Genomic DNA, 12,597 nt, shown 5'->3' on the forward strand with positions numbered 1-12,597 from the left:
GTCGGAAATCAAGTGTGTGAATATAAGTAATGACGTGAATTTCCAATTCACTCAACAAATCTGGAAAAACACAAAGAACTTCTCCTCCTAATCCTAAACTAAGTAACGAGATTCAACCGTGAATCATCTGTTCAAAAGAACAGACAATACTAGTTAGGAATAAGAAAGTGTTTAAAGAAGATATGATTCGATGCTTTTCCAGATTGAATCGTTACTCATGATTGATAATCTAAAGTGCATGGTTAGACAGAGAATGGTAGAATAACCACTCAAAAACCACGATAAGCATAAATACTTGAATTTGAACAAATTCAAGAAAGAGTTATCATAGTAACAAATAGTTCTTAGGTATCTGAGCAGACTCGTATTAATTGGTTGTACATATCATAAAAGAAAACGAAGATATGTGGACAACACTCGAATCCCAGATACAAAACAGTGGATATGACAAACTACTAAGGGCTACGATATCACAAAATCCTCAGAGGCAGACGTGCATAGCTGGATCAACAATGTAATCCTAAAGGCCTTGATGGATACATTGTTTTGGAGAAAGCAAAGGAAGTAGGTGAACTTCTTGGAGGATATTTGTTTGTGATTAAAGCCAGTGCACGCAATAAACATAAGTAGTTGTTGCGTAGGCACTAATACGGTAAGTCTAGAGAATTCAAAATAAATAGACTAGCACCGTAAAGCAATTGCTCTCAAGGAATGCATAAATTAATTATGCTCAATCCTACGTTACCTGGCGGATCCGTAAAGAACAAGGGTGAACAAGAGAGTTGAAATTGCATCATCAAGGGGAATGTGGCAAAAACGCCTAAAGTAAATGAGTAAAGGCATGGTGAAACCCTACCTAGATGACTGGAGATCCCACGATCTAGGTTCAAAGGGCAACTGAAGCTATATCCTGACTCGACAGTAACACTGTAAGAGATTTCTATCTCTTACCCATTCCTAGGATGATAACAGTGTTGCCTGCATTGAGAGGCTAAGCATTAAGCTTTTAATGAATCCGAAAACTTAGAACTTGATTCTAACGTGAGGTATAGCAGGATACCTTATTACGGATAACCTATATGTGTGTGAATTGATGCCGGTTCCGTGGGAAGGTCGTCTAGGCCGACTTCTCTAAAGCACACATGAATTCGGGATTGTTCAGGGCCGAAATGAACACAACCGAGAACCTAAGTCGGTAAGGGATTAGCTGTGTGATAGCTATTCAGGTTTACAATTTCCAGGACTCAGTTCAAGACGATAAGTTCACTGCCGTCCTTGTAGACCTTGTAGTTATTCACTAGGAAAGGTTCAAAGTCGAAAGACTACCTTCTTCCGATGCAGCGAAGTTCCGCTTATGAGCTCTGTCAGTGTCAGTCTGTCAGTATAGTATGTCTGCATATATCATAGCATAAAACCTCAAATTTTCATTCATGTGGGGGATTGTTGGAATCGGAGCCGATTTTGGCTCGACCCGACTCGTCAAACTCAGAAACGGAATGCGCCATTGCGTTCGTCTCGTCGAGCTCTTCAATTTAGAGCCAAGAATCACTCAAATCCGATTCCGGATGAATGAGAAATTCAAGGTTAAAGTTTGAACGAAGATCGGTTAAAATAGGTACTAAAGCGTCAAAGAGGACAAGTCAAGTTGAGGGGCATTTGCGCGAAGAGGACGCGCGCCAATCTGGACGGTCAGCGTTCATCGCGCGGGATTTCACGCGATCTGACGTCAGGCGTTCCTTCCGCGTTCGGGCACGCTCCGGGCTACGATCTAACGGTCGTTTGATCAACTGTGGGACAGTTTCGGGACAGATCACGATCATCTAAAGGCTGCTGTTTCACCCGAGTTGTGAAGGCAGATCCAACGGTCTAAAACCCACCCGAAATTCCCAGTTATATAACTAACTCTCCTCAAAGAGTTGTGTCCCTAAAAACCAAGAGTTTTGTCCCTAAAACTCTAGAGATGTGTCCCAAAAGCTTATACCTATTCAATTCCTATATAAACCCACCAAACCCACTCCAATTTTCATCAATTCTTTCTCTTCTCTTCTTCTCTTCCCTTCTAACAATTAGAGGTTCTGGTTAGCCTAGAATATCTAATTAAAGAAGTATTTTCTAGAGGTTCTGGATAGACTAGAATATCTAGAAAAGGAAGAAAGAAGTTCTTCATAGGTCGTCTAGAACATCAATTCAATTCATTCTCTTCTTCTCTTCCCTTCTAACAATTAGAGGTTCTGGTTAGCCTAGAATATCTAATTAAAGAAGTATTTTCTAGAGGTTCTGGATAGACTAGAATATCTAGAAAAGGAAGAAAGAAGTCTCGAGTGAAATCTGAATTTCCAAAGCATCTAGAAGATCATCCGCATCAGTCAAAGAGCTCATAATACTGACAAAGGTTCGCCCGCTTTCAGAATATAGAAGTACCATCTTAAAATTCTGAAAGGTTAGTCGTTGTATCCCGAAGGCATTCACCCTAACGTTTGGTACTGTTACGGGGGTGTAAAATGTCTTAAGGAAAGAGAATTTATTCTTGCCTCGACTACATTAAACACCTATCTCGGTTAGCCCGAAAGAAGGAATATTGACTTATCTTTATTCTTTAATAGTTTATCTCTCTATAAAGTTAGAGAAAGGAAACTCTGTCCGAATCAAGCCAAGACAGAGAGAAATCGACTTATCGATTAATAACCAAAGAACAACATTTTGCATGGTGATGACAAGGGTTTTTATCTTATGGCATGCCGTCAGCTTACTATATCAGATATTGCACGGAAGGCTTTTCTTCATAGTGTATGTTTCCTTCTTAATTCAGCACTACCTTTTGATATTAGTTTTGGTCCATAAGTTGGCTACTATATATAATATATCACATAATCCTAGTTCCTAGATTTTGTAAAGCCTGCAGTTTTGTTGTTGTACTTTTTCTTACTCTTCAAAAAAAAAAGGAAAGAAAAAGAAATTCGCAGTAGTTGTTTCAGATAGTCATACTTGTGGTTAGGAAATTAGCCTATTTCACTCTAAGATTCATTAATGAACTTCATTGTCCCTTACAGCATTTCACTGAAGGTCATTCTAAAAGTGCTCCAGTATCTCTGCTGCCTCTAATCACTATTTTTTGTATCAAAAACTCTTGGGGGACCGTCCAAAAGGACCCCCAAGTGAACCGTATGAGAGAGGAACCCCGGTTCTCTCTCATCACGTGTGAAGTCACTATTCAAATTGAAATTCAAACTTAGTGATATACCTTTCAACAAAGAAAAACTTAATGTTATACAAAATAGTACCAAACATAATATATTAGAGAAGAGGGAAGATAGAAGTTAAATAGTCATTAAAAGCCGAGGCTAATCTCTTACATTTGTTAGTCAAGACATCCAATCAAGTATGAAAAAAATGCAATCAAACAAAATTACATACTTCATAGTTGACTATAACTATTTAGAGGTCTTCAGAAACACAAAATTTTCATAAGTCAGCGGTCTTAAGACATAGTTAATATCATTGCCAATGCTAACCACAAAAAGAAACCACATGTAGCAAAGTAAAATAACATATATATTGTCTGTCCCCACAAAATATCATCCATCATCTCCCAATGCTGCCTGGCACCGTCATTACCACCAAGAGCTTCCTTAACTGTGATCCTATTAAACTTCCAAATGCCGAGAATTTTGTCAAGAGTTTAACAATATCAGACCAATTATCGTACTTAAACAGATCCAACAACTCTTTTAGAAGATCCTACAATTGCAAAAAACTGGTATTAGTTAGTTTCTCTTTTCCTGAAACAATATTAGAATCCCACATTTCGTATACGACTCCATAACTAGTCCAATGTAAGAAAGACATTAAGATGTAAACAAACACCAAATCATTTCATTTTATTCTTTCATCGGATTTCAGTGTACTTCCTTTTCTTCCAAATCTAGAATAATAAAATGTTAACGTTTCAACAACCTTTTATACTATGGTTGCAAAAACTCATATCGTAGAGTTTCCCCTTATCAATAAGAATACTCGGACATAAGAAACTTATGGACTTTTTTCTACTTTGAAACTACATAGCGGGAAAAAAAAACTAGTATTGTCTCTGGATAGCATCAGGCTATCAATGTCCGACACCAAAAGCATTAAAAATCAATCACTATTAAACGAATCTCAAGAACAAAAAATAGATATTACCTCGTACTTCTCTCCACGGCACTCTGCAGTTGCGTCTTTCTTGCCATAATACTTTTCGAAGTTGATCACAGCCCTCAGGATAATAAATTTTGTCAGAGTCCCCTCGGTACTGTCACCAAGCGTGGGTTTTTTTTATTTTGAAAGGTTTGAATTAATATTAATAGAGAAAGGATTTCAATGAAGAAAAAAAAAGCTTTACCAGAACATATCCTCCCACGTTTGCGCCATATGATCAAATGTCTCATCCAACGTCCAAGGGTCTCCAAGTGTGGGATCATTCTTTATCTTATCAATAACCCCTTTAATCTGTTCACATAACCAAAATTCAGCAAAAAGAAAAATCAAATACAATAAGATCAAGATAGACAGGAGAGTTGGAGTTGAGGTTTTACAATACCTTTTTTAATTCACGAAAACACGCTGTAATATTAGGATTAATGACTTTGTCAATGAATTCTTTGTAGGCATTTCTTTCAGCTTCGCATAGCTCACCAAATTCCTAAAGAGCAGGACACCATATTACGACATCAAATTTACTCTCAAAATATAATATAAAGACTAACATAAGTGCTTAACAAACAAGACATATTATACCTATAAAAGATAACATAATACATAAACAATTTCACTTTGCTACCATATAATATAAAGACTAATATAAGTGCTTAACAAACAAGACATATTATGTTACCTCCCAGAACTTGGCCTCATTTTCTATCTCTTCTAATGCAGCAGCAGTTTGATCCAATTGTACACCCAAAATTAGGTCTAGACATTCTAAAAGAGAGCCATCAACCCCATCTCTCTTCTTTTCTTCATTGTTCTTCATTTTCCAAAGAAACATATGCCCACTGGCTCTTTCCCTATAAGATATTAAAAAAATAAATTTGTGAATTCCATGATTTATCCGAAGTTAGGGTTTCATTATTTAAGTTTTATTTGAAACCTAGTATAAGTCAAACTGGAAACCTTTTATATACCTGGATTTCTCCAATTGAGGGAGAAAATTTCTGGTTAATTTGTCAAACTGTTCCTGGGTAATACTATCTTTTTTCTTTTTCTCCCATGTTTCTGCCTCCATGATTTCTCCCTCAGGCGTTTCCCCTTTTTCTTTCTTTCTAGGGTTTCTTTCTTCTACTATAAGAGCGCCGTCCTATTTGGTAGTATTGAACTTTGCCTTTGGTAGTTATGTCAGTTATACTGCTGAATCACTGGGTAGTATGACCAAATCTCACCACCATCTCCATGTATGGAAATCTCATGCATTATTTTAATTCTCACTTAAACCAATAGGCAAAATTGATGTATCGATGTCATAGTTTAGTTGTGCTATAAGCTCGTTCGTGTAAGAACCTGAAATTAGGCAGTCATAGTGCTTACTACATCTACGATGAATCAATGTCATTGTAATGACTATCGTAGATCGTAATCAATTTTCTTAAGAAAAAAATACTCAAAATTGATCGACGCGTCTGTGTTTATCTTGCAAGAGTCTTGTTTGGGTTACACAAGCTTGGTGCGTAAAAAAAAAAAAATTGGTGCATCTTGAGTTTTGTCCAGGAGACTTAGACAGTTAGAAACTCGAACGAGAAAGTAAACTTGCAGTCATTTGCCCCGACCTCACTTTTTTGAGAAATTACCGCCTATAATCTTAATAGATATAAAATTTCATAGCGAGATCGACCCAACCCAATGAGAAAGTAAACTTGCAGTCATTTGCCCCGACCTGATTCCCACCCTTATTAATTATGTCGTTCGATTCATTAAACTTTTGATATCTAAATCTAATCTTCGATTTTTTCTTTCGGACATCTCAAATTCAAAACTGAAAAAAACATCTATTAGTCTTATTTGTTAAGTTTCAATTGAGATTCTCATTATTAAGTAGCGAAAATAGAGTCAACAGTTGGTAGCCCAAGTGGTTCCAAGGTGATGACATAAACTCCAGAAATCCCTGGAGGTCTCAGGTTCGAATCCCAGAGGAGGTGGAATCTTTGGTTATTTGATTTGAGATTATTAGGGTGTAAATAATGTAGTTGGGCTTTAGGCCATTGTCATGTTGGGCTATAGGCCCGGTTCTTGTTTCAGTTTGAGTGGGCAGTTATTGAGCGTATCACATCTTTGATGTATCAATGCCAAATGTAACGACATACGTAGATCGTAGTCGACTTCCAAAAAAAAAGTAGCGAAAATAGAGACTCCATTGCACAATTATTTTGTGTCTCCAGTGCAAAACTCTAACTTGTTTTACTTAATTACGTGACATGCAAAGCTTTAGTTTCAACATGCACAGCTTATCTAAGAAGCATACTCTCTGATTACGGACTAACTAAAACCCATTAGACTTGTAGACCAGACAACACGAAAAGCAAAAAAAAAAAAACAAACGCCGTCTGTTTACCAATTCTTCTATAAGACTATAATAAAAATTCATTATCATTTTGGTTAATTGTTAATATTATCGTCGATGCTAACCACAAAAAAAGAAATCAAAAGTAGCAACTAAAATAACATATATCAAGTATGTCTCGACAAAATATCATCCATCATCTACCAATGCTGCCCTGCTTCATCATCATCACCAAGACCATTCTCAATTCTGATCCTATTAACCTTCCAAAGGCCGAGAAATCTCTCAAGAACATAAAAATATCACACCACTTGTTGTTCGATAACAGATCCACCACCTCTTTTATCAGATCCTACAATTGCAAAAACTCGTATCATGAGTTTCTCCTTATTAAAAAGAAATACTCAGATATAACTTCATACATAAGAAACTTATAGACCTTCTTCTACTTTGAAATTAGATAACTGGAAACACTAGTATTGTCTCTGGACAGCATCTTGCTATCAATCTCCGACACCAAAACACTATTAAACGAAACTCAAGAACAAAAATAAATATTACCTCGTACTTCTCTAATCTCTACAGTGTACTCTGCAGTTGCGGCACTTACGTCTTCCTCGCCGTAATACCTTTCAAAATTGATCAGATCCCTTAGGATATCAAATCTGGTCTTCATCACCTTGTCACTGTCATCAAGCGTGGGAGTTTTTTTGAAAGCGTTGAATTAATATTAATAGAAAAATGATTTACAAGTGTTTAAATTGTAAATATATATATATATATATATATATTACCACCCTGATTCGTCTCAAAAAAGCGTAATATGATCATATATCTCATCCTTTGTCCAAGGGTCTCCGAGCAAGCGTGGGATCATTCTTTACCTTATCAATAACACCTTCAATCTGTTCATATAACCAAAATTGAGCAAGAAGAAAATGCAAACACAATAAGACCTAGATGGACTAAAGTTAGAGTTGAGGTTTTACAATACCTTTTTTAATTTACGAAAACACGCTTCAATTTTAGGATAAATGGTTGTGCGAATGTATTCCTCGTAGGCATTTCTTTCCGCTGTGCATAGATCACCAAATCCCTAAAAGAACAAGACACCATATTACGACATCAAGACATCTTATGTTGCAGAAAACAAATTGAATCGGCCAAATTTTAATTCGTAAAATGATTACCTCGCAGAACTTGGTCTCACCTTCTATATCTTCTTTAACAGTAGTTTGATCGAATCGTACAGAACCATGGCCCCATTGTACAAAACCACGATAATAGGCATCACAATAGTTATACAAATCAAACAAAGTTAGGTCTAGAAATTTTATAAGAGAGCTATCAATCCCATCTCTCTTCTTTTCTTCATAGTTCTTCATCTTCCAAAGAGATATAATTTCACTGGCTCTTTCCCTATAAGGATAATGAAAAAAATTGTGAACTCCTTGATTTATCCAAAGTTAGGGTTTGATGAATAAAGATTTAAGCTCTAATTGAAACCTATAAGTCACAGTAGACAGTAATTAAGAATTAGTGGTAAAGAAAAAAAAAAGATAATGGAAACAGATCTATGAACAATATAAATTATAAACTGAAACTTATGAATCAAAATAAACAAAGCATCTATAAAAAAAAGTTCACTTAATATAATGATCAATTGATCACTTTCATGTGATTATCCCCTTATATCCCAGTATATAAAGTCTAAAAATATCATCTTCTAATGTTGTTGGCCTGCTTCATCATCATCATCATCATGGAGACTTCCCAGTATTACACTTGATCCAAGACCTCTTTCAACACTGATCCTATTACGCTTCCAAAGGCTGAGAAATGATTCAAGAGATGAGCAATATCAGACCAATCATTGTTCAACAACAGATCCACCAACTCTTTAATCAGATCCTACAATCGCAAGAACTCATATCAGTTTGTCCTTATCAAAATCAATACTCAGATATAACTTCATACACCGGACACTTATGGACCTTCTACTTTAAAAGATAACGGGAAACACTAGTATTGTCTCCGGATAGCATCTCTCTATTAATTTCCGACACCAAAAGCACTAAAAATCACTATAAAATTTAACGAAACTCGCGAACAAAAAATAGACATTACCTCGTACTTCTCTCCATTATACTTTGCACTTGCGTCTTCCTCGTCGTACCATTCTTCAAAATTGATCAGATCCCTTTGGACTTGAAATCTCGTCGTCCCCTCATCACTGTCACCAAGCGTGGGATCATTCTTTAGCTTATCAATAACACCTTCAATCTGTTCATAGAACAAAAAATTCAGCAAGAAGAAAAGGACAGTACAATAAGACGTAGATGGACTAAAGTTAGAGTTGAGATTTTACAATACCTTATTTAATTTAAAAAAACATGCATTAGTTTTAGGAAAAATAACATTGTCAACGATTTCCTTGTGGGCCTCTATTTCAGCTGTGCATAGATCAGCAAAGTCCTAAAAATAAGACACTCATATTACGACATCAAATTTACTCCTTCGAAATATAAATTAAGTCATAATAACAAGTGTAAACAAGGTTTCAGAAAATGTTTACTATCAAGGTGATCTGCTTCGAAAAGCAAAGGCGACGCCTTGCCTTATACGTTTCACACATAAAAGATGTACACAAATTCACGATTACCTGCCAGAGCTTAATCTCATCTCCTATCTCTTCTTTAGTAGTTTGTGTAAATTATTTTATGTAAATGTTTTTGACAAAATTTATTTATTCTTCTACTACTAAATAAACCTATTTTGGTCAAATACAACACTACTTTGTATTGGGATTTTTGGTTGCTGCAAAAGTGGAAAGAGATAAATTATTTGACTAAGTCCAATATTGCTTCCTGATTTAATATAACTGCTAGGGTGTGTTGGCAGTTCCATATTGGTTGGTGTACCCCTTATTTCTAATGGGTGGGATAGTTGGAAGATATTTTTGACTTTATAAAAGAAGGGGAGTCCCACCTCTCAATCGTACAAGCAATAATCAGAAACCCATTTTCTTTTGCTAAAAGAGGTGAGAGAAAGACTCTTTTACAACTCACTTTTGGTTTTGACTAAGAAGGAAAAAGGACTTAGATTATTTTATTGGATTATCTCTCTACACAAAGGCATGCAACTATTTACATTTCTAATATGATTTGGTTTGTTACTTCATTATATGATAATGATTAATCTAGAGCAAGATCAAATATGTTTCTGTATTAGGTTAATGTTAAAAGTTCTACAGAAATTCTTACAGTGGTATCAAGAGCCTGAGTTATGCCCTAATTAAATTTATTTCTTATAATGAAATTGAGTTTAGATCTAAGATTTTAAAACTGAAAATTCAAATATATGATATATATTTGTATAAAGTCTTTTGATTATACAAATTTGATTTCTATTCAATTACTACATATTATTTACATCAACGTTTGTATGTACCCTTTTAAGTAGTGATATTTTTTTTTATAAAGAAAAGATCCATACTATGTTTATGTGTCTTTTACACAAAAGAAAAGTACTGTAAATTAGTGTTCTTACTTGGAAATTCGTTTTATCCATTGTGTAAAAGCAAAATCCAGTAAATTAAAATCTAAACTAATAAAAGTAAGAATCACTTTTTGTATGTGTATTCTCTGATTAGGTTTTATAGGAAAAGATTCTTTTTTAATTAAATATAGAATTCTCACAACTACTTAGTCAAAATTTGTTTTTTGTCCATCGTGTAAAAGCAAATTCCAGTAGGTTAAAATATAAACTTAAAAAGTGAGGATTACCTTTTTCTATGTGTACCTTCTGATTGACATTTAAAGAAAAAGTTACATTAGTTTTAGTTAAATATAGATCTCCTTCACAACTACTTAGTCAATATTACTATTTAGGTTCATAATTTGAATCTGATTTTTTCCCTTCTTTTGTTTGTTGTGGATATTAAAAATTGACTAGTTTATTTGTGACATATATTTAAAACAACAACATATGATCCTTAAGTTTTATTTTGTAAAGTACTTATTTATTTTGGATGAATAATTGTTTAATTTAAATTCATATAGATAACTACTAAAATTTAGTTTACTTATTTAAGTTGAAACTAAACCTCATAATTTGAACATCTTAAATTACATATGCCTAAATTTCCGCTTGGCTAAATAATATGTTAGTTCTTATTATGGTCTAGTTAGTTACACTATAAGTAACAAATAAAGTCAATAAACTTGTACACAAAAGGTTCCTTAAGTATGATGAATAATTTGTATAGTCTATCCTATTAGGGGTTAGGAAAGACAACTAAAGTGGTTGTTAGAAAAATTACAATTTAAATAAGTAAAAATCTTGCCCAAAGGTGAGTGACTTATTAAAATTGAAATTGTTCTAATTTTGATTTTTTATTTTATCATTAAGATCACAAGTTTGCATCCATAAACATAAATTTTATAGTCTTGCCTAAAGGTGTCTAGATCTTTATGTAAACTGGGTGGAGTAGAATAATTTTATACTTTGATAAAATACCAATAACCCTCTGCCTAAAGGTGATAAAGTGTTTGTATTGAGTCATATTGTATAAATCTAGTTCTATGTGTGATTTTCATCACAATTAGGGAGACAATTGCAATAAAATTGTACTGCCTAAAGGTGTGCTCTAAAGATGCATTTGTTGTCCTGCAGAGTGATAAATTATAACATAGTCACTTGTAACACTATGATAAATTCGGCTTAACCCCGAGACCAAATTAAATTGTTAATGATTGAAAAATAAAATTTAAATATATGATAATTGATTTTGTTATTACACTGATACTTATATTTAATATTTGGTAAAATAGTTATGGACGGAACAATCATTCAGCGTCATTTGACTGGAATTGAGCCACTCAATGGTTCAAACTTTACCAAATGGAAATCTCAGCTCGAAATTATTTTGGGTGTGATGGAGAATGACATTGCTTTCACTTAGGAAATGCATGATGTTCCCACTGACGTGTCTTCAGACTCTGATAAGTTGAAGTATTCAAAGTGGGAAAAGGCTAATAGGATGTCAATTATGATTATCAAGTCTTCTCTAGGTGATGCTATTCGGGGAGGTATCCCAAATAAGAACACTGCAAAAGAATTAATGAGGGAGATTGAAAAACAGTTTGTTGGGTCAACCAAGGCTTTACAGTACAGTCAGTTGAGTAAGTTAACTTCTATCAAATATGATGGGCAAGGAAATGTCCGTGAACATATTTTGAAATTTTCAAATCTGGTTTTATCTCTAAGAGAGTTAGGGATGCCTCTTGAAGACGATTTTCTTGTGCACTTGGTCGTGGCTTCTCTTCCTCGTTCGTTTGATACTTTTAAGGTGAATTATAATGCCCAAGATCGTAAATGGGACGTGAGTGAATTAATTACCCATTGTGTTATGGAAGAAGTGTAGGGGAATAACCTAGTGTATCTCATACACCTAATTGAATAGTGTTGGTAGCGGAATCTCAAACATCATATGTTTAAACACTATATCCAGGATCTATACATGAACATACCAATGAACTAGATTGGAAAGAAGATTACCTCTTAATCGCTTTCCCACGAACTAAATTCCGATCAGTATTCGGAAGATAAGAGCTCCAAGTGTAGCTCCTCTACTTGAGACACCGAATAATGACTTGAACTCCCTCCTTTCAGTCAGCTAGGACCTTCTTGAAGGTTGAGATGAAGAACTCCTTCTTCTTGACTAGATACTTGAGAAAACTCCTTTTCTCTCTCTCTCTCTGAGATGTATATTCTGAAACTCATTCAGACTTGGGAATTTCTCTTCTGAAATTGCCTCTTCCTTTAGGTTGTATAATTAGATATATATAGAAATCCCTAGAAGAGGTTTTAGACCCAAACTAGGATTCCATAAACCTAATTATTAGGCAACACCCAAAATACCCTCCATTGGGTCTCTTTAGTGTGGCCGGCCAACATAGCCCTTTATGGGCTTCCTTGGCCGGCCCACTTAGGGCCTAGCCGGCCCACTTAGGGCCTAGCCGGCCCACTTAGGGCCTAGCCGGCCCACTTAGGGCCTAGCCGGCCAT

At 34.9% G+C, this 12,597-nt stretch overlaps 2 protein-coding genes across 4 annotated transcripts; both read right to left on the bottom strand.

Annotated features, from left to right (window-relative positions):
* Positions 1-3,311: 3,311 nt before the first annotated feature.
* On the bottom strand, positions 3,312-5,369 carry LOC147538683 (uncharacterized). Its single transcript, XM_086643741.1, has 6 exons — positions 5,160-5,369; positions 4,871-5,042; positions 4,577-4,678; positions 4,379-4,485; positions 4,180-4,288; positions 3,312-3,738 (listed from the first exon to the last, which is right to left on the bottom strand). Exons 1-6 carry the CDS (start codon positions 5,258-5,260, stop codon positions 3,583-3,585), a joined length of 747 nt encoding a protein of 248 aa, XP_086499867.1. The 5' UTR covers positions 5,261-5,369; the 3' UTR covers positions 3,312-3,582.
* A 1,222-nt stretch (positions 5,370-6,591) lies between these two features.
* LOC147538684 (uncharacterized) lies at positions 6,592-9,028 on the bottom strand. 3 transcript variants are annotated; one of them, XR_015225661.1, is made up of 7 exons: positions 8,903-9,028; positions 8,657-8,812; positions 7,720-8,440; positions 7,524-7,625; positions 7,324-7,434; positions 7,091-7,215; positions 6,592-6,881 (listed from the first exon to the last, which is right to left on the bottom strand). XR_015225661.1 is itself a non-coding variant. In XM_086641904.1 (4 exons), exons 1-4 carry the CDS (start codon positions 7,912-7,914, stop codon positions 7,213-7,215), a joined length of 321 nt encoding a protein of 106 aa, XP_086498030.1. In that variant the 5' UTR covers positions 7,915-8,028; the 3' UTR covers positions 7,144-7,212. The 3 variants fall into 3 exon arrangements, 1 of the variants encoding a protein (XP_086498030.1); XR_015225660.1 differs by lacking the exons at positions 8,657-8,812; positions 8,903-9,028; XM_086641904.1 differs by lacking the exons at positions 6,592-6,881; positions 8,657-8,812; positions 8,903-9,028 and having other exon boundaries at positions 7,144-7,215; positions 7,414-7,434; positions 7,720-8,028.
* Positions 9,029-12,597: the final 3,569 nt, after the last annotated feature.

Source organism: Eschscholzia californica, unplaced genomic scaffold, assembly GCF_041429995.1.
Source record: "Eschscholzia californica isolate CP2 unplaced genomic scaffold, dmEscCali1.0.p SCAF_5, whole genome shotgun sequence".
Classification (NCBI taxonomy): Eukaryota; Viridiplantae; Streptophyta; class Magnoliopsida; order Ranunculales; family Papaveraceae; genus Eschscholzia; species Eschscholzia californica.

Coding starts and splice junctions, on each gene's coding strand:
- LOC147538683 (XM_086643741.1), bottom strand. CDS start 5,260: ATGGAGGCAGAAACATGGGAGAAAAAGAAAAAAGATAGTATTACCCAG. Junction 4,486..4,576: donor GTTTTCGTGAATTAAAAAAG/GTATTGTAAAAC, acceptor TTATGTGAACAG/ATTAAAGGGGTTATTGATAA. Junction 4,289..4,378: donor ACGTGGGAGGATATGTTCTG/GTAAAGCTTTTT, acceptor GCTTGGTGACAG/TACCGAGGGGACTCTGACAA.
- LOC147538684 (XM_086641904.1), bottom strand. CDS start 7,914: ATGAAGAACTATGAAGAAAAGAAGAGAGATGGGATTGATAGCTCTCTT. Junction 7,626..7,719: donor GTGAGACCAAGTTCTGCGAG/GTAATCATTTTA, acceptor TTGTTCTTTTAG/GGATTTGGTGATCTATGCAC. Junction 7,435..7,523: donor GTTTTCGTAAATTAAAAAAG/GTATTGTAAAAC, acceptor TTATATGAACAG/ATTGAAGGTGTTATTGATAA.